This window comes from Tasmannia lanceolata, unplaced genomic scaffold (assembly GCF_043159265.1).
Source record: "Tasmannia lanceolata isolate RefF3 unplaced genomic scaffold, GAP_Taslan_0.1 ptg000012l, whole genome shotgun sequence".
NCBI lineage: Eukaryota > Viridiplantae > Streptophyta > Magnoliopsida > Canellales > Winteraceae > Tasmannia > Tasmannia lanceolata.
The window spans coordinates 23,389,581-23,410,316 of record NW_027518689.1 but is presented as its reverse complement, the minus strand read 5'-3'; the positions used below and the strand labels follow the sequence as shown (position 1 = coordinate 23,410,316).

The 20,736-nt window shown below is 40.9% G+C and overlaps 1 protein-coding gene and 1 pseudogene across 1 annotated transcript; one reads left to right on the top strand and one right to left on the bottom strand.

Annotated features, from left to right (window-relative positions):
• Positions 1–289: 289 nt before the first annotated feature.
• On the top strand, positions 290–2,058 carry LOC143888645 (zeatin O-glucosyltransferase-like). Its single transcript, XM_077393083.1, has one exon. It carries the CDS (start codon positions 290–292, stop codon positions 1,760–1,762), a length of 1,473 nt encoding a protein of 490 aa, XP_077249198.1. The 3' UTR covers positions 1,763–2,058.
• A 16,416-nt stretch (positions 2,059–18,474) lies between these two features.
• On the bottom strand, positions 18,475–19,475 carry LOC143887734 (zeatin O-glucosyltransferase-like; annotated as a pseudogene).
• Positions 19,476–20,736: the final 1,261 nt, after the last annotated feature.

Genomic DNA, 20,736 nt, shown 5'->3' with positions numbered 1-20,736 from the left:
CCGGCGTTGCGGTCACTTCGTGTCTATTCAAATTGGTTGAAAAGACAGTGGAGATATTTTTAGATTTTTTTTTGGGCTTCGTTAGGAAGTCATCTCAGTTATTTTGACAAACCCAATGCTTATAAAAGGGAAGTGATATATCCACCCCTCATTTTTACTTGGGATACCCCGCTCCACCGTATCTGTGACTTTCACGTGAGAAGGATTCAACGGGCCTGATTGCCATCTTACACTGAAGATGGCTGTCCAATGTAAAGAAAAGGGCCGAATTTATCATTTCCCTTATAAAATGGTAAAAGATATGGGAACACTACATCCATATCAAATGGAAAATCCAATAAGAGAAGAAGCTCCGGTTGTGGTGGTGATTGTCCCTCTACCGGCACAAGGCCACCTTAACCAACTCCTCCACTTCTCCTGTCATATATCAGCCCGCGGCGTGCCGGTGCACTTCGTCGGCTCAGCCACACACAACACCCAAGCCAAAATAAGAGTCCAGGGTTGGGATCCACTCACCATCTCCAACATCCATTTCCACGACCTCCCTCTCCCTCCTTTCCCAGCCCCACCACCTGACCCTAATGCCCATAACAAGTTCCCAGCCCACCTGCAACCCGCCTTTGAAGCCGCCTCTTTACACTTCCGTCAACCACTCGCCGCTCTCCTCCGCACCTTGTGTTCCACCACCCGTCGTGTTGCCGTCATCCATGACTCCCTCATGTCATTCGCCGCTCAAGAATCGGCTGCCCTCCCAAATGCTGAAGCTTATGTCTACCCCGGCATTTCTGCCTTCTCAAACATCTTTATCAAACTCGAATTTTTTAAGAAGTTTGCTGGTCAAAATGTAAATATCTCTCAAATAAGCCACCTTCCTGCTCTCTCCGATGAACGTTGTTTCACAAATCAATTCTGGGAACTTGTCCGTTCCCAAGTTGAGATGATGGACTCAGACGTATGTGAAATCTACAACACATGTCGAGCGGTGGAAGGTGAGTTTCTTGATCTCTTGAATCAGCCACCTTTCCTTCGCGATGGAAGAATGAGACCGTTGGCTGTGGGTCCTCTACATCCGATCATTCTCCCTGGTCAAGATGGCTCAACTTCAGGACCGCGACATGAGTGCTTGGAGTGGCTAGACAAGCAACCGTTCAAATCTGTGCTTTATGTCTCGTTCGGGAGCAATTCATCTTTATCTGAGAAGGAAATTTTGGAGTTGGCATTGGGATTGAAACACAGTAAGCAACGATTTGTTTGGGTCCTAAGGGAAGCCGATAGGGGAGACATTTTTGCTGAAGACAAGAGTGAGAAGAAAAGTGAAAAATATCAACTGCCAGAAAGTTACGAGGAAGGGTTGGAAAGGGTGGGGATGGTGGTGAGAGACTGGGCCCCGCAGCTGGACATCCTAGCCCACCGTTCAACAGGGGGTTTCTTGAGCCACTGCGGTTGGAATTCTTGCATTGAGAGCATGAGCATGGGGGTCCCAATTGCAGCATGGCCGATGCACTCAGACCAGCCATGGAACGCGATGTTGGTCACGGAGGTGTTGAAGATCGGCGTCCCTGTGATGGATTGGGCCCGGCGGGAGGAGATGGTGTTGTCAGCTGCAGTGGAAGCAGCAGTGAGGCGTTTAATGGTGACAGAAGAAGGTAAGGATATGAGGAGTAGGGCGGAAGAGATGGGTGAGGCCATTCGTAAAGCCTGGTTGGAAGATGGGAGCTCTAGAACAGAACTAGACTACTTCATTGCCCATATATCTAGATAAACATTATCTGGGAAGTGATAGATTTTTTTTCCCTAGTCTGAATGCGGTGAACTTATCAGCACCCTCCGTGGAATTTCTTTGCAAATCGCATAAAATGATAAGGGTTGAGAATATCATTTATATTTGAGAATATATCATAAAAATGTCATTGTTGCAATTTAACTAGAGGAGCACTTTGAATGTGGTACTTTAAGAATATAAAAATTATAATAAAGTTGGTTTTTATCCATGGTCAAATGTCAAAACAGCCAGTAAAAATATAAAAATCCGTCGATAGCCGGATATTCTTCTTTGCTGATGAACCTTCTTTGCTGATGAACGATGATTACAATATCGGGTAAGCCCGTCATATATTTGATCCCACCCAAATATGTTTGCAGGTGATGGAGAGTTGTATGCTGTGTTCGGGAAGGATGAATCGCTCCCGAAAAGGAATCTATTGATTCTCTCCCAATTGGTTGTATCATAGGTGCAATGTTTGCTGATACTAGCAAATTACTGGCAGTTCTAATATGCCACTTAAGGTGGTGTCGATAAAGCTTTTACTAGATGTAGACACCACATTTTGCCTATCTTGGACTGACAATAGTTTTTCGTGATAATAACTACTATGGTGAGCAACTTTTGAATGGGTGGACTAAAGGTCTTTGTGAGCACAAAACGAATGAAATTCATCACCCATAAACATCTAACCATCACCCACCTATATATACCATAAATAACCAAAAACCCTCTAGTTCCTTGAAAAAACTAGGTTCCGAGACATTTTACTAATGCAGATGTCGCAAAACACAAAATTAGGGTTGCAAGTTTCCCATTTTAGCGATAGTTTTTAGATCCATAATTACCTCCATAATCTTAGTCACACAAAAAAAATCGCAGATTTCTTTGGTGTTCTTGTCTATAAATTGTCCAAGGGCAACTCACTTACAGAAAAGAACTTCTAACGAAAATTTCATTGCTTTTCGTATCACCAAGCGGGAGTGGTTCCGAATAGCTTCCATTCACGTAACTTGGCACCTTACTTGGTGTGGATCGAGTCTCGGGAAAAGTACAACAAAACCTATACAAGTAGGATGGAATAATTGTAATAAACCTAGAGTTTTTATATGATGCCCGACCGTGAAAATCACAAGGGGCAGGGTTTTGACAAGCCACCTTTTTTGACTTCCCACTTAGATAAAAATTCAAGGGTCAGGGTTTTGACACCCTGCCTTTGTGATTTTCACGGTCAGGCACCAATTTAAATTCTCATAAACCTAAGTGACATCATTTGTGTGTGTGTATATATATATATATATATATATATATATATATATATATATATATATATATATATATATATTGCTCTTATAGGTTGTATTGTAGGAATGGTGTAATTGTAATAATTGAGTAATTGTGGGGCATGTAATGAGAATTTGAATGCAAGGGAGGGAATCACCTACAAATAGCAGAGAACTCTCATTTAGGAATTTTGATGATTTTGACAACTTTTGAAAGGATTGAGGAAGTTTTCTTGTAAACTGTAGCTTGGAGGAAGGAATTCCAACTTGTAAGAACTTTTTTGAAGGAAGTTAGAGAGTTAAAGAAAGTTAGAGAGGAATTCGTGAACATTGGCTGCCTTCCATCTCTTCTTCTTCTTAGCATCAGTTCATCACCAAGGTGAGTGTCTTTCTTATTGTTTTCTATCTAAATTTCAATAAAATTTTGGTTTCCTTCCATTATCTATTATTCTTGTTCATTTTACTTGTTTTCATTATTTCAAAGTCAATTTTCTGCTCATTATTGTTTATAATCAATGTTTTTGGACTTCATGTAACTATTATAGGAGTGTTCTTTCTTTTCCTGGCTTGCCTCTCCACATTGAGTAGTGAAACAGCCTACGTTCTCAATGGTAGACTTGACTGGGAACTCGATATCCCTAAGGGTATGGGTTGTAGAGGTCATACCAATCAGGATATGGTTTCATATACACCGGCCTTTGCTTCGGTCTGAACGTTGGACGTAGGTGTTGTAGAAATTCGATGATATTGTATCTACTCGGGCCGATGTAGTAGGGGGATGTAGCTGTCTTGGACGAGAGGACGGTTTGGACTTATCCTAAGATCATGCGATATGTGTTGCCCGCCACCTCCGACCACCAGTTCACAACCCATGTTAACCTAGTATTCCGGAGGTGGTGTACGAGGTTGGGTTTGGTTCTTGTATTCGTTAATGTTTCCCCGAAAACCAATTCCATAGCCGACTTGCACACCACCGCTAGGATTGGTCACACTCTCATTTAGTTTAACGGTTTCAAGATCTGGTCGATTTGTCACGAAGGATCTCGCTTACTACTGAGGCATGATAGGGGCAAGGTTGTTAGAAACAATCATGGTTGGTATCAAATTATACCCTGGTGTCAAATTTTGGCTTGATTCTCCTGAGGAAAATATAGAGGGGCCACTAAACAAGCCTCCCTGAGAAGGATTTTCCCTAGCTAAAAGATTGAACTGGCCAATCATAATTCTTTCCTATGGTAGGAGAGTAGAACTTGGAATTGCAGATTCCGTGTATGGTAGCTGCTGGACCGGTCTATTACCCTGCCAAAGGGACAGTTGTACTTACGCTGTCAGCGTCATTCTATGAGAAAGCAAACCACACAATCTCTTGACCAATTTGGAAAAATTCTCACCAGAGGACTGAAAGGGACAAATCACTTTGGTCACCTAAACGAAAAAGCCACGTCTTGAAGTGAGACGGGCATATCAGAGTTTCGTCCCTGTGGTGAGGTACCTCCACTTAGTCAAACTGGATTGGGATTCTCCTCTAGCAGAAGATTTTCCTGTTAAAAGTCCATTGATCTTGTGTTTCGGCACTCTTGGGAACATTAGAATTACTAGGGTATGTAGAAGCACCAATGCTTGCACTTTTACTTCTTGTATTATGAGCCATTTAATGCCGCATAGCAGACCGGGGTCCTACTAGGGCTGAAAAAAATAATGATCGGTCTAAAACCGTCTGGCACGATTGATCAGTGCAGATGTGGTGTGTCTTTTTGTGGTGTATGCGCATGCGTACCAATCTCTTGAGAGACCATTTGAAATTCAATTTGAGGGGTTGATGACTGAAACTTTTCTGTCCTCTGGAGATTGGATTTCAGGCGATTAAGAAGAAGAGGGAAATGCCACTTCTTCCTTGAGCTCAACTGCCATTACATAGATAGAAAGGACATTTTTTCAGTACGATGCGATGCCAAATTTTAGAGAAGTCGAGACATGCCAAATGTGGATGACACGTCGACACATGCAGAATGTGAATGACTCACGGCAAACATCGATGCATGCAGAATGCAAACAACGTCGTCAATGGAGGCAGAATGCAAATGACTCTTAGGATAGACAGATGGCCCGACTACTAACTAATAAAAACACAAAAACAAAAGCCGGTGCTAGGGATAGGGAATTAAAGAGAAAATATCACATTTGAAGATGGATCTATCGTTCTTTACTTCGATCAGACAAGCTAAAATTAGGAAAAGTAAATGACATGCGGAAAAGTAAATGATAAAAGATAAAATGTTAAGACATGTTTTGATTTGGTTCTTGAACCTCATCTTCAGAGAAAGATGTCTCTTTTTACAGATTTCTCTTGTAACTGCTCCCTATTGTCCTACGTTCTCAGAGGGGGCGCTTCCAAAAGTTATCCACTTCATGTTCTATGTTTTGCACATTTCCTTGTTTTAAGCCGCTTGCTACTCCACCTTGTAGAATGTGACAGTTGGTGCATGACTCCTTTGACCTAGTCTGACCAGGCCGTTAAATGATAGCTCGGTCTCTTACGACTAATTTTGAATTCTAAAAGGGGTCTAAACTCTCTCTCTCTCTCTCTCTCTCTCTCTCTCTCTCTCTCTCTCTCTCTCTCTCTCTCTCTCTCTCTCCCTGCCCTGTATCTACCTGATGCAACCCCAACACATGTGGCTGACAAATTTGAAGCCCATCCCAAGCAAGTGAGAAGATCAACCCATATTCCAGCCCAAGATCATGGGCACGCCAATTCAGGCCTGACCCAGTTGCATTTTCGTCATAATGAACCTGGTCAATTTTGATGCACGTTTTTGTACATCTAGATGGATGAATCAGAGCAAATGCTTAACTAAGAAGTTGTAGGTATTTAAATTATCTTTCCAACGGATATTCTTGGTCTTACTTTGGCCCAGTGGTTGAAGAGTTATGGCTATTTTGGTAGACTGTGTTTGCTAGCTATGACTAGTTAATGTGTTTAGAGTTCCTAAGTTAATAATGATGTATGTGAGTCCCTAAACTAGTTACTGGACTAGTTTGAACGAATTTTCTCTTGTATTTCTCTATTTGAAGAGTATCAAACATATGTAATAGAGTTTTTAGTGAATATTGAATGAAAATTGGCTTATTGCATTTTCCCTTGAACCTTGAAGAGTTCATCCTTAAAACCTAGAAGAGTTTCACTCCTTTCTTGAAGAGTAGGAGCTTTCCTCTATTGTTTTCATCCTTGAAGAGTTGCAAACCATCAATCTTGAAGAATTGATGTTATCCACATTCCTTGGCAACCTAGAAGAACAGCCATTGAAGTTGTTACCTTTACCCAGATTTTAGTCTTTGCTGGACCACCCACTTCCATCTTGTTTTCGAGTGCCTTACAGTATTTTTCTGAGAAAACTTTCTTAACCAAAGTTCTATATTATTGAGTCCTTGAAATTTTGGTTTTGGAATCGGGTCATTCTGACCTATATTGAAGAAGATATGCCTATTTTACCGAACTCGCATGAATCTGTTTTCTTGTATCCAAGTCATTGTGCAATTGAGTGTCTTTCTTTGTCACTCTCCCGATCCTTAGTCCAAGAAGCCTAAGAGAGGCTTACATCATTTTGGTATCAGAGCTTTGGAGGAGAGGACAATGCCTCCAAAACAAGCAGGACGTCGAGGTGGTAGAAAAATTCCGTTGGATGAAGTACACACACTTTTTGAAAATTTGCAGCAGCATATGGAACAACAAATCAATGATTTGACTCGAGAAGTTGAACGTCTTCATGCTGAAGTAAACAATCCTCCATCCCATTCCAGATCCGGAAGAACCAATGGTGATTCTTCTTCTTCAGAAAGTGTTCAATATTTGCATCAAGGAAGGCACCCCCAACTCTACACACAAGGTGTTCGAGAACCGGATTGGGAAAAGGAAGTTAAGAGAGACATTCCAGAATTTCTAGGAACTGATTCTCTTGATGAAATCATTGATTGGTTAACACTTGTGAATGAAGTTTTTGAGCATAGAAATGTCCCAGAAGAGCGTCGTGTTGGCATCATTGTCATGCGATTCCGAGGCAAGGCCATAGCTTGGTGGAGACGTGAGAAGCAAACCCGCCACTCTGCCGGCAAAGATCATATCACTCGATGGAGAAAGATGGAGGACAAGATCTGCAAGTACTTCCTTCCCAAAGGTTATAAGAGGGATCTGTACCAATGGTTATGAAAATTTGAGGCAAGGTACGCGAACGGTAGACCAATACACCAATGAATTCAATGAGTTGGAAATTCGCAATAATATTCAAGACCCGAAGGAGATGCTCATGAACAAGTATTTGGGAGGCCTTCAACTTCCTATCCAAGACACCCTTGATGTTCTTGACATCTGGGATTTGGGAGATGCACACCAAAGAGCTCTCAAGGTGGAGCGTTCGCGCTCTCGGAAGCCACAATCCACATCTTTCACAAACCAAACAGTTCAAGGTTTGGTTGTCACCACCAAAGCCAGAAATACAAGTGCACACCCCACTAGAATCAACAAAGCCCCTACTCAGCCTAAGGTTTTTGATCAGCCCCCTCCTACCGGTCAAAGCTCTACAACCGGTATGCGTTGCTATTCATGTGGTGAGATAGGACATCGTGCTAGAAATTGTCGGAAGCGACAAGCGGGTAAAGCATTACTTGTGGAAAATGAATATGATGATCTAGGTGAGGAAGACGCTGGTATTGACCCCAAGGATGATGAAAGTAACTCAGAGGATAAGCAACTACTTAATGCCGATATCGGTGAGCTCCTTATGATGCAGAAAATTTTTCTAACTCCCAAACAAGAAGCTGGAAATCGTTGGCTTCGCAACAACATTTTTTCACTCGGCATGCACCGTTTTTGGAAAGGTATGTCGATTAATTATTGATTCCGGATGTTGTGAAAATATAATTTCTCAGGCGGCAACAAACAAGTTGAAATTGGAGTTGAAAGAACATCTAACCCCTTACAAGATGTCTTGGTTAAAGTGAGGTATGAAGGTAACCGTTTCCAAACGTTGTCTTGTCAATCTTTCTATTGCTTCCATCTACTTTGACAAAATATGGTGTGATGTTATACCTATGGATTGTAGTCATATCATCCTTGGTCGTCCATGGCAATTTGATAAGAAAACAATCCAGGACGTGTATCGTAACTCTTACTCTTTTGACTATGGAGGAAAGAAGATTACTTTAGCACCTAGTAAAGAGCCAATACCCCTTTGGTTGAAAAATTCCCATCCTCTAATTTTCTTGTGATGAAAGATGTAAAGAGTGCTATGGAAGGGGTTAGTGTTATATACATCTTACTTAACAAATCCGATATTGGAGATGTGGTTGCACTAATCATTCCGAACTAAGTCAAGCCTCTTTTGGAAGAATTTAAAGATGTATTTCTATTAGACCTTCCCTCTGGCCGTCCTCCCATGAGAGACATTCAGCACCAAATTGACTTGCTGCCCTGTGCATCTTTACCCAACCCAGCTCACTATCGGATGAGTCTGGTGGAGCATGAAGAACTACAACGACAAATCATGGAACTATTGAACAAAGGTTTCATAAGGGAGAGCCTTAGCCCATGTGTCGTTCCAGCCCTTTTGGTGCCGAAGAAAAATGGCACTTGAAGAATGTGTGTTGATAGTAGAGCCATCAACAAAATCACCATCAAATACCGCTTTCCGATCCCTCGTCTTGATGATCTCTTGGACCAACTTTTCGGTGCTACCATCTTCTCAAAGTTAGACTTAAAGAGTGGGTATTGTAGACACCCCATTTTGACCTGACCCTAGTTTCCCAAAAAAAATTGAATAAACCCCGAAATTTGAGTCCTGAGGCCAAATTCGAAGTCCCCCAGAATCAAACTTCACGTTCCTGAGACCGATCTTGAATTTCCCAAATTTGACTCGAAGTGCCGATATCACTTTCCTCTACCTATAAGGGAGGGGGTTGAATCATCGAATTGGGTGTTCCAATATCAAAACCGGGTTGTGCTGATATCAGCGCGCTCCGCTTATTTATAAAAGACCGGTTGAGTGAAAAATGGAAGAAAAGACAAGCTTTTGTGAATGCCAAAAATCAAATTGATGGGCTAAAATCATTTTCTTAGATGAATAAATAGAAGAGGGGTGCATTATCCTTGCAGGGATGTGCCAATACCATTTCTTATGCATAGGAAAAAGAGAGAATATGATCCACTCCTTTTCCACATCAAGTCACCCTCCTATAGCATAAAGGAGTAGTCAAAATATTTTAAAGGGTGGCTGTCCATGAAATAAGGAGTCAAATATATCATTTCCCATGTAAAAGAGTGGGCATTCTTTGAAATTGACATTACTTTCTTTACAAGTAATGAGCATGGATCATTGGATAAAAGGAGGTGAGGTGTAGGGTTTAGATGAAATTAGAACATTCTAGGTTTTTAGGGTTTCTAAGATGGTATTAGAGCAAAGACAAGAATCAAGGGCTGAGAGCAATCAAGAGGAAAAAGATACCAAATGGAGGGTGGAGATGTACTTAAAAAAAAAAAGGAACCCTAACTATTTAACCACAAAAAAAAATCGTGAGGAGGGGATTTTTTCTGATTCTCGTTTTTTGGCTACACACAATAGAGAGAGAGAGGAAGAAGAAGAGGGTCCTCGACCATTTTTCCCCACCTCTGGCGAGCTTCATCACTTCTGGTCTCCATTTCCACCTCACCATCAACCCTACCCCATCGCCTCTACCGCATTTCTTCTTCCCCCATCAAACCCTCCTCCATTTCCGACCTTAAACCCATCTCATTTCTTCACCTACCCCCTTCTCCGACCACCACCCTCACCTCTGCAATTCCTCCATTACCATCTCTGTGCCTCCCATCTCCACCACCATCGAACCACCATTGCTAACCCAAATCCGACCACTTCTCCCCAAATCCGAACCCATCTCTTCACAATTTCTTCAAACCCTCTTCTTCTCCCTTCACCCTCCTCCATTTTTAACCCCATCTACACCTCCAACCATCATCTCCATCGCCACCTCTACCTTCGGCTCTCCACCATCTCCGCAACTTCTCCATCACCGGAGCTCCGGCCGTGCCACCTCCACCCACTGACCAACATCCTTTTCACCACCACCATCATCATCACCACCTATAACCCATTTCTTCAACCCAACCCAAATCTGACCATCTTCACCAATTCCGGCCGGAATCCGATGAAGCCACCTCTTGCCTCCACCACCATCTCTCCTCTTCCAAGCATTATAAATCCCAAATCCCAGATCCAACTCTCCATTTCTCTTGAAACCCACTTCAAAACCCACTTCTCCACCTTTTATTTCTCCCATCAGCACTTCCAAAACCCAGCTCCATTGCCTTATTCACCTCCGTTCCCTTCATTTCCAGTAACTTGAATCTCATCTCTCCATCAGATCTAACTCGATCTCTATTTCAACTGCACCATCAAACCCACCTCGCCATTTATTCCGGCAATCCTCGAAAATTCCGGCAATCGATTCGTCGATCTTGCCATCGGATCAAAGATTTCGGCAATTCCAACTTAGATTCGGCACCGTCACAATCCTGGAGATGCTCGGCTACCATTTTCAGTGCCGTCACTAAAGTTCCAAAGAATCCTCTGCATTGGCAATTTCACTCCAAACAGGTAATACTTTTCCTTTGGCATGTGATATTTTCATTATAAAGCTCTAAAAATTGTATGAAATTGATTTGTTTCTTTTTTGGCTTTGACTGGTTTTGTTTTTTCATTGTAGTATTTGCAAATGGTAATAGCTATTGGCTATTTGTTTTCATCTTCTTTTCACCAGTATTGAGAAATCAAGTGTGTAGTGTAATTACCAAAATAGAGTGCCTGTAGGTTTTAATGATAGCATTACCATGTTTGTTAGCTGCATGAAGTTGCCTTGTCTTTGTTGCTTAGACGAATTTCTCTCTCTCTCTCTCTCTGGGAATACTCATGATCTGTTAAGAGGGATAAGATGAGTTGAAAACAATTGTTTGAGCATGGTGGTGCTGATGTTGGTCTTCTGAAGGGCGCATCACCATGGTTGCCACCGTACCTACTCAGCTTACCACTTTTAATATCATCAGTTTCTTGTGCTTAATTTCATTTTGGGAACTGTAATAATCTCACAAGGCAAATCTTGACAGCGAAAGGACAAGATGAATGTAATGTAACTAGTAACTTGATGCTTGGGGTAAATATCTCTAGTGGTTGATTCCTCTTCCTTCACAGGTATTGGGGTTTCCTTGGCAACGTTAGTCCTTTATTTTATTTTCAATCAAAAGGGATAAAAACAAAAACAACAAAAAACATCAAAAACACCAAATTTTTTTTTTTGAACTACGTTGGCTTGATCCCTTTCCACAGAGTACGTAGGTAGCTTAGGTCCACCCAAGTTCAGTCAAACCTTTTTAATAAATATTTTCAAACCTTTTCAAAATTTTCAAAGCAAAAGCTAAAAAAATGGACAAGGATGGTGATTGGCAGGTCACTCGGAGTTCTCTTTTCATTCTATTTCCGATTATGAACGTGGTTTTCCGGTTTTCATCTGTTTTCCGACGTTTTATCGGGTTTTGGGATGGGCGATGACGTAGCGTGGTCCCTTCACAGGGATTGTCCTCGTTGAGCCCAATAATAGGCTATGACAACCGCGAGACTTGTCCGATCTTTAGCGGATTAGGATTGCTGAGCTTGATTCCTTTAGAATCGCTCCCTGAGTCTATCGTATGTCACCTTTTCTTTTCCCTGGCATATTTGGTTCTCGCATACCGTCGATTTTCTGATTCCTTTCTTTCCTTGATTTTTTAGCTCGTCTCTTGTACAGTTTCACATGCTTATTTACATACTTAGCTGTAGCATTTTATCTGCTTACTTATTATGATCATATGCTTAGTTGTAGCTATTTACTGCTTTCCTGCTTATCATATCTGCTATATTACTTGCTTAGCTGTAGCTGTGCATGCGGATGTTACTGCTTTCCTAGATGTGATGAGTTAGGATTAGATGCGATGAGTTAGGATTTGGATATTTATTTTCTTTTGCCCATCCCTGGGTCATCCATTAGATGGGCATTTTCTCGGGGATACTCGTTCCCATTTCACATGATTTTCGCTCAAAACTCTTCAAAGTTAATTTAAAATGGCATAAGAGACCAAGCACTTGGGCGAATTGGGGGTGATCTTCGGATCTTCCTCATTCGTCACCAGGCACGGACCTTTTGCATCTCTGGTTATCCATTACGACAGAGTATTTTATGGGGTTCCAGGGCCGACTCCCCTAGATGGCGACTCTGAGTTATTTTAGGTACGTCTTGGTTTCGAGGCTCCTGTCTCCGGATCAAGAGGTATTCCACATATCGACATTCATGCTGTGAGAGTGGCATCTGTTTCAAGAGTTCCTTGGTAGAGATCTCCTTCACATTGTGGAAATCTCAGAGGATTGACGAGGGATCTCGCGTCCCTCGCTCACCGTCCTCGGGATCCGGGTCCACATATATCATCAAATCCGAATCAAGGACTTAAAATGGTCTTCACGTGCAATGCTTCTAAAACATTTAGGGGTGTGTGTTATTACTTAATTTATGCCTCTAAAACTTAAGCTAGGATTGGATCAATACAATCTAAAAAGGACTTAAAATGGTCTTCACTTGCAATGCTTCATGTCTTCATGCTTCTTGGATCTTCGATGTCTTTGGTTTTCCGAATGTGGTCCAATGAGAGCTTCTTGGCCTCAATCCAAGCAATCTTGTCTTAGTACAATTAAGATCTACAACTTAGACATCCAAACACATTAGTGGTATAAAATCACTTGTGTATTGGAATCATCAAAAGAAGATGGGAATGCCAAGGTGGGAACCATTGGGCTTACAATCTCCCCCTTTTTTATGATGACAAGCACAAGAGATTTTCCAATAAAAGCACACATATATTTCCTTACACTAGATTTGTCTCCCCCTTTGGCATCTATAAAAAAGATGGGGTAAAAGAAAATCAAAGGGATAAAATTTGCAATTTTAAGCTCCCCCTTTTTCAAGGAAAAATACAAACATAGAACTCCCCCTATTTGGAAAACAAATTCAATACAATAGGGGATTTTAAATAACCATAAAAAGATATTCAATTTTAAGTGCTAACCCTTAATCTAAACACATATGAATAGAATCATATGGGGGCTTTGGGAACCCAAGCTTTCTTGGTTCCACCACAATCCCTAATTTTAGATGCACATTGGAATTGGCAATGACCATTGATTCCACAATAATGGCATCTAACATGAGGGTTAGATAGACTAGTCCTATCATAAAATGCATGATTAGGTCTTTGACTAGTCTTCTTCAAGATTATGTCAATAATTTTGTCACCATTTAGGAATCCATGGAGACATAATCTTAACCTTTCATTTTCATTATGAAGATGGGTTATTTGATTTAAAAAATCATTAAATTCATCTACATAAGATTTGGAATAGCTTGCCACATTTTGAATTTGGCAAGTTTTCTCATCCAAACAACCCTTAAGGGTTTCAATCTCAAGTTTAAAATTTTTAATTTTTACTTTAGCTTGAGATATGGAAGAAGAAGACTCATTTTTCAAAGTATCAAGTTCATTTTCTATTTTGGAAATAGATTTTTTAAGAACTTTATTTTTTAAAATTTGAGAATGCAAGGTTATGCACAATTCATCATAAGATATGTTGCCACTATCACTATTTGATGAATTACAAGAGGAGTTAGAGTTTACCTCAACTTCATGGGAAAGTGCCATGAGGCAAAGATCGTCTTTTTTATCTTCCCCTTCAATTGAGCTCTTTCTCGAGGTGCTAGAAGCATCCCAACCGGCTACAAGAGCCTTGTTCTTCTTCTAATCCTTCTTTCCCTTGTACTTTGAGGAAGATGACTTGAGAAGTTGACACTCTGGTCTCTTGTGTCCCGTCTTCTTACAATTGTAACACCTTAATCGTCATTGTCCTTCATTTTCTTCTTTCTTCTTCTTTTTATCCTTTTTGTTTTTATTTCTCCATAAGCTTTTAAATTTTCTTAACGCTTCTTCCTCATCACTATGCACTTCACTTGATGATGAGTCCGTCTTGAAGGCCTTTAGAGCTAAAGATCGACTTTCTCTTTCTTTCTCTTTCGGCTTCTTCTCTTCTTGACGGCTAGTGAGGAGCATCTCATGAGTGATAAGAGATCCTACAAGCTCCTCCATAGTTAGCGTCTTGAGATCTTTTGATTCTTGGATGGCGGTGACCTTTGGATCCCAATAAGGAGGAAGTGACCTAACCAACTTACTCACAAGCTCATCAGTAGGATAAGATTTACCAAGATTAGCTAATTCATTAGAAATTTTAGAGAATCGGGTATACATATCGGAAATACTTTCATTTTGATCCATTCTAAACATTTCATATTTGCTCTTTAATAAGTTTATTTTGGAATCCTTGACTTGTGATGTTCCCTCATGGGTAACGGCAAGAGTATCCCAAATAATCTTGGCGGAATAAAAAAGAGTTACTCTATTAAACTCCTCCGTAGATAAGGCGCAAAACAAAGAGTTTATAGCTTTGTAATTTAAATTTGCATGCCTTTTCTCTACAGCATTCCATTCTTCAAATGGCTTGGAAGGCAAAATGTAACCATTTTCTACAATGTGCCAAAGCTCCACATCTATCGAAAGAAGATAGATGCGCATCCTTGTCTTCCAATGTCCATAGTTGGACCCATCAAAGAAAGGAGGTCTAGTTGTGGAATGGCCTTCCGGAAGTCTGGTTCCATTTTTGTTTGCCATTTCACAATTAGAAAGTTGCCAAAGATCTTATGATCTTTCCCTTGTTAAAATTTTTCAAAAAAAATTTACCAAAGATTTTAAGAAAAGAAAATCTTTTAAGAGCCTAGGCTTTGATACCAAGTGAAATTCCAAGGGTAGGCCCCAATGGCAACTAATGAGGAGGTAAAATTTTAGGTTAATAACAAGTTTTAATCTTTTGAAAAACTCAAACCCAAAATTGAAGATTAAGAGATCAACAATGAAATTCAAGCACACAAGTTAAATCCTAGGTGCAAATGCAAATATAAAGCAAAAAGATAAGAGCGAGTGCACCCGAGATTTAAAGTGGTTCGGTCCTCCAACGCGAGGCCTACTCCACTCCACCAACCAAACCCGTTGATGGCTTCACTATTTGATCTTCTTAACTTCGGCGAAGATCAATGCCGATTACAATTCTGAATGCCTTTAACCTTGGTGGCAATCTTCACCACGGAGAGTGGGCTTCGCTTCTCCGAACACTCGCCCGAATACAATCTTGATAAAGAAAGAAAGAACTAAAAATAATTCCTCACAAGGGTTTACAAGATTTGTAGAAGATGTACAAATTTGAGCCTAATGATCTAAATCCTAATCTTTAGAGGAGAGAGGCATAAACAAGTTTGATTCACTCTTGGGATATTCAAATAGAGTTTTGAGAGTGTTAGGATTGATGATTGGGAAGATGGGAATACCTATATATATAGAATAACCCAAATATGACCGTTCGGTCGCATAGTGGTAATTCTGGAAAAAATACCAACGGCTCTTTTTCTTCCTGTTATAGTGTTCTCGGAGTTCCGAGAAATTCTCGGAGTTCCAGGAATACAAACAGAAGATTGAAAAATTCTACTGGACCAAATCTCGGAGCTCCGAGAATTCTCTCGGAGTTTCGAGAAGCATGTTTGTGGGCTTCCAACTATACACCAAGTTGGGATTGTTATGAGGGTTCCAAAGTGTTGGAACACCACAAGGACAATCTCTTAAACATTTAGGGGTGTGTGTTATTACTTAATTTATGCCTCTAAAACTTAAGCTAGGATTGGATCAATACAATATAAAAAGGACTTAAAATGGTCTTCACTTGCAATGCTTCATGTCTTCATGCTTCTTGGATCTTCGATGTCTTTGGCCTTCCGAATGTGGTCCAATGAGAGCTTCTTGGCCTCAATCCAAGCAATCTTGTCTTAGTACAATTAAGATCTACAACTTAGACATCCAAACACATTAGTGATATAAAATCACTTGTGTATTGGAATCATCAAAAGAAGATGGGAATGCCAAGGTGGGAACCATTGGGCTTACAGTTACCCCCTTATGGCAGGGTCCAGAAGTAATCCAAGCCTCCACAGAAGTGTTCAAAAGGTGTCCAAGGTTCATATTCAAATGGTTATAAGTATTCAAAATTTAAACTGATAGTTTCAATGGTTCGGAATTCAGAACAGATATTCATATCAGTTATTTCAAAGAATCAAAAGTAATGGTAGGTACAACAAAATGGCATGCTAGACCCAAAGTTAATTCAGAAGTTCAAAGGTATCAATACAGGTTTCCAAAGTCAATACTGATTCAAAGTGAAGAGGGTTTACGAATGCCTAAAGTAGTACATTATTACGTACCTCAAAGATGTACGATTCATTTCTTAATTCTGATTATGACTCAATATCTTGATCTGAACAAAACATATGTAACAAATAAGGGCCCAAGAAGGTAACCCAAAAGCCAAAGGATTGAAATCCAGAACTCAAAACATATTCCCAAATTCAGACAGATTTCGAACATCAAAGGCGCTTCAGTCGACTGGTGGTCCTTCACTACTGTTTTCATCTCAAAACGCAGTTTTTGCGCGCCAATCGACTGGTCCGACCAGTCAACTGCCCGTCAACTACTGTTTCAAATTTCAAAGCACAGTTCTGGGGTTCTTGACCAGTCAACTGCCCTTCAACTACTGTTTTAACGAAAAACATAGTTTTAAGCGAGCCAGTCGACTGGCCCGACTAGTTGGTTGCTCTTCGAAAACTTGTTTTTCTTAGGTTTTTACCTGATTTTCTCAATAGTTAAACACATCATATCTTCTTCGTTCGGACTCCAAATTGCGCGAGGTTGGCTTCTATGGATTTGTATCGACGAGAGGAATCCACCAAACCCAATTTCACGCTCCAAATTCAAACGTACAATTTAAGAAAAATCGCTAAAGATTCTTATTCAAATCTCCAAAACACAAATTTCTGAATTTAGATTCTTACCAATCAACTTTGAGTTCGTTGGAATCGTAAAATAATATTAGGTCCAAGAACTCAAAATCAATCCAAAGATTTCTAATTTCTAATCCAATTAACCACAATTCTTCTTCTTTCTACTTATCAAACCATTATTTTAGGGTTTCTAATGTTCCAAATCTTTCATAGTTCATAAATATTACCTTGGTTCGCGGCTTCAACTTCAAAATTGCTATCTCCTTGGTCTTCTTTTTCTCTTTCTCTGACTTCTATCTCTAGAGCTGAACAAAACGTTTAGGGTTTGTTTTAGCCACAAAACAATATATTTTTAGGCTTTCTTAAAAAGCCCTAATCTGAGTCAAACACAAACGGACAAAAACGCCCCTCTTATTCAAGAGGGGACGACAATTTAAGTGGGGGGTATTTTTGGGTATGTACAAGTTTCTTCCAAAAAACAGAACCCGGACTCATTGTTTCAGGCAACTTGTCTTTTAGCTGTACAAAGCGTAGAAAATTTTGAAACTGGCCTTTCCGGGTTAAGAACGTGATTTTCATCATATCCCAAACATTTTTCATTCTCTCCGCCTAAAAAACTGAAAAGGCCCATATTAGATTGGTTGCCGAACACACCCTAAGACTTCCAAAACTCTCTCTCTCTCTTACACAAACATGTTCACAACTTTACAAGATAAAAACTAATCTCCATCTAATTAGGTTCTTTCTACAACACTACGTTATTTCAAAATTAGAAGCTACCTCTTACAATAACTCTTATAACAGAACATAACCATTTGACAGACCATAAAAACTTCTCCCACAAGTCCATATTGAGTACCCCACGCCCATTTAAGAAACATAAATGAAAGTACAACCCAAGGGTCTAAAGAACTAAAATCTCAATGACACAGACACTTATTTAAGACATTTAGATCTCCTCCTTGACATTTTAGGAAAGTGATGAAAAGACTTAGCTACTTATAATAAATGGGCTTTGCTAGTGTCCATCGTAGAAGGCATTTCGCGGATGGCCTGTTGCCTGTGAGAGCAGCCACCAAGGCTCACTTTTCAGTAGATTTTGTCTTCATTCATGAGGTGGCTGCTCTCACATGCAACATACCATCCGTGAAATGTCTTCTGTGAAGGACGCTAGCAAATCCCATAATAAAAACACCCTACTCAAAAGTTAAAAAAAAAAAACTGATGCTTTAAACTTTCAAGATCATTGCACGTCGCTTTGCCGGTCATTGGACCTTTGCGTGAGGTTTGATTTTTGATAAATGACCCAAAACCTAAAAGGCAAACACAACTTCCATATTTTAAAGGCCTGGATTTTTGTAAAGACGCCCGTTTTGACTATTCTACTAAAAATAATTTCTAAGGTATGCATGCATGGGGCCGGGTCTTACAGAGTACAATAACCAAGTCCCATTTCCATCATGTACATAGAACGAGCTCAAAGTGGCTACAAGTCACGCAAAACATTGATGCATAGAGAAGAAGAAAATCTACACACGTAAAAGAAGAAAAAAGTTACACAAAACAACTGCTTAACACAAGAGACTAATATTTATCTACATATATGAGCAATGAAGTGGTCTAGATCCGCTCTAGAGCTCCGACCTTCCAACTAAGCCTCACGAATAGCCCCACCTAACTCTTCAGCCTTCCTCCTCATATATTTTCCTTCCTCAGACTCCATCAAACGCCGCACCACCACTTCCACGGCAGTGGCCTACACCGTCTCCTCCCGCCGGGCCCAATCGATCACAGAGACGCCGATCTTCAACACCACCGTGACCAGCATCTCGTTCCATGGCTGGTCCGAGTGCATCGGCCATGCTGCAATTGGGACTCCCATTCTCATGCTCTCAATGTAAGAATTCCAACCGCAATGGCTCAAGAAACCCCCAGTTGATTGGTGCGCTAGGATGTCCAGCTGCGGGGGCCAGTCTCTCACCACCAACCCCACACCTTCCAACCCTTCCTCGTAATTCTCCGGCAATTGATATTTTTCACTTTTATCCTCACTCTTCTCTTCTACAAATATGTCTCCTCTATCGGCTTATCTTAAGACCCAAACAAATCGTTGCTCACTGTGTTTCAATCCCATTGCCAACTCCAAAATTTCCTTCTCAGATAAAGAAGAATTGCTTCCGAACAAGACGTAAAGCACCGATTTGAACGGTTGCTTGTCTAGCCATTCCAAGCACTCATGTCGCAGTCCTGAAGTTGAACCATCTTGACCACGGAGAATGATTGGATGTAGAGGACCGACAGCCAACGGTCTCATTCTTCCATCGCGAAGGAAAGGTGGCTGATTCATGAGATCAAGAAACTCCCTCTCCACCGCTCGACACGTGTTGTAGATTTCACACACGTCTGAGTCCGTCATCTCTACTTGGGAACGGACAAGTTCTCAGAATTGATTAGTGAAACAGTGTTCATCGGAGAGAGCAGGAAGGTGGCTGATTTGAGAGATATTTACATTTTGATCAGCAAACTTCTTAATAAATTCCAGTTTGATAAAGATGTTAGAGAAGGCAGAGATGCCAGAGTAGATGTAAGCTTCAGCATTTGGAAGGGCAGCGGAATCGTGGGAAGGGAATGGCATGAGGGAGCAATGGATGACAGCAACATGGCGGGCGGTGGAAGACAATGACCGGGGAAGTGCTGCGAAGGGTTGACGGAAGTGTAAATGGGCGGCTTAGAAGGCGGGTTGGAGGTGGGCCGGGAACTTGTTATGAGCATTAGGGTCAGGTGGCGGTGCCGGGAAAGGAGGGTGAGGGAGGTCGTGGAAATGGATGTGGGAGATGGTGAGTGGGTCCCAACCCTGGACTCGGATTTTGGCTTGGGTGTTGTGTGTGGCTGAGTGATACAGATTTGATAATCTGTAATAAGAAGGTCTGAGATTTAAAACCAGAAATTTCAGAAGAAGAAGAAGAAGAAAGCTGGAAAACAGAGTGTGTGTGTGAGAGAGAGAGAGAGAGAGAGAGAATAGTTTTCAATACCTTTTTCCCTTGATTACACGCACTCTTATAATAGCATATCCTAACGGAGTGTCAGAGATGACTGACATCTTAACCAACTAGTATTCTACTATTCTTATACGGCAATTACATAGAGTATAATTCCTATTGTAATTTCAGAATTACTACTAAGGACTGCGATTAATACCCATCCAATAAGCAATGTCTTATTATCAACTAATCTTGGTTATAATCTGCTGTCCACCTAGGTTTACGCCTAATTCTGCCTCCCCTGTTCTGAACATTGGTCTCTGACTGCTTCCCATCTAATTCCTCAACCTTATCGGCATCTCCTTCTGTGTTTACATCACCTTCCATGGGCTCCTGAGTACCTGAGCTGTTATCATTGCCCACCCCATCAAAATTAACCTTGTCCTCAAGGTTTAGTTGGGGGTACTCTTTCTGAAGTGCAGATAGATCTTCCCATGAAGTATCTTTAGGAAGGAGTCCTTTCCATTGGATCAGCACCTGTTCAACCGGTATTTGATCTTTGTAAATGGTCCTTGTGCCCAAAATAGCCAAGGGCGAGATAATGGGACGATTATTGAAGCTTTGATTAGGCAAGGAACAAATGGAATGGGGAAGATGACCATGAAATGGTTTCAAAAGGGAAACTTGAAAAACAGGGTGAATTTTACTACCCTCA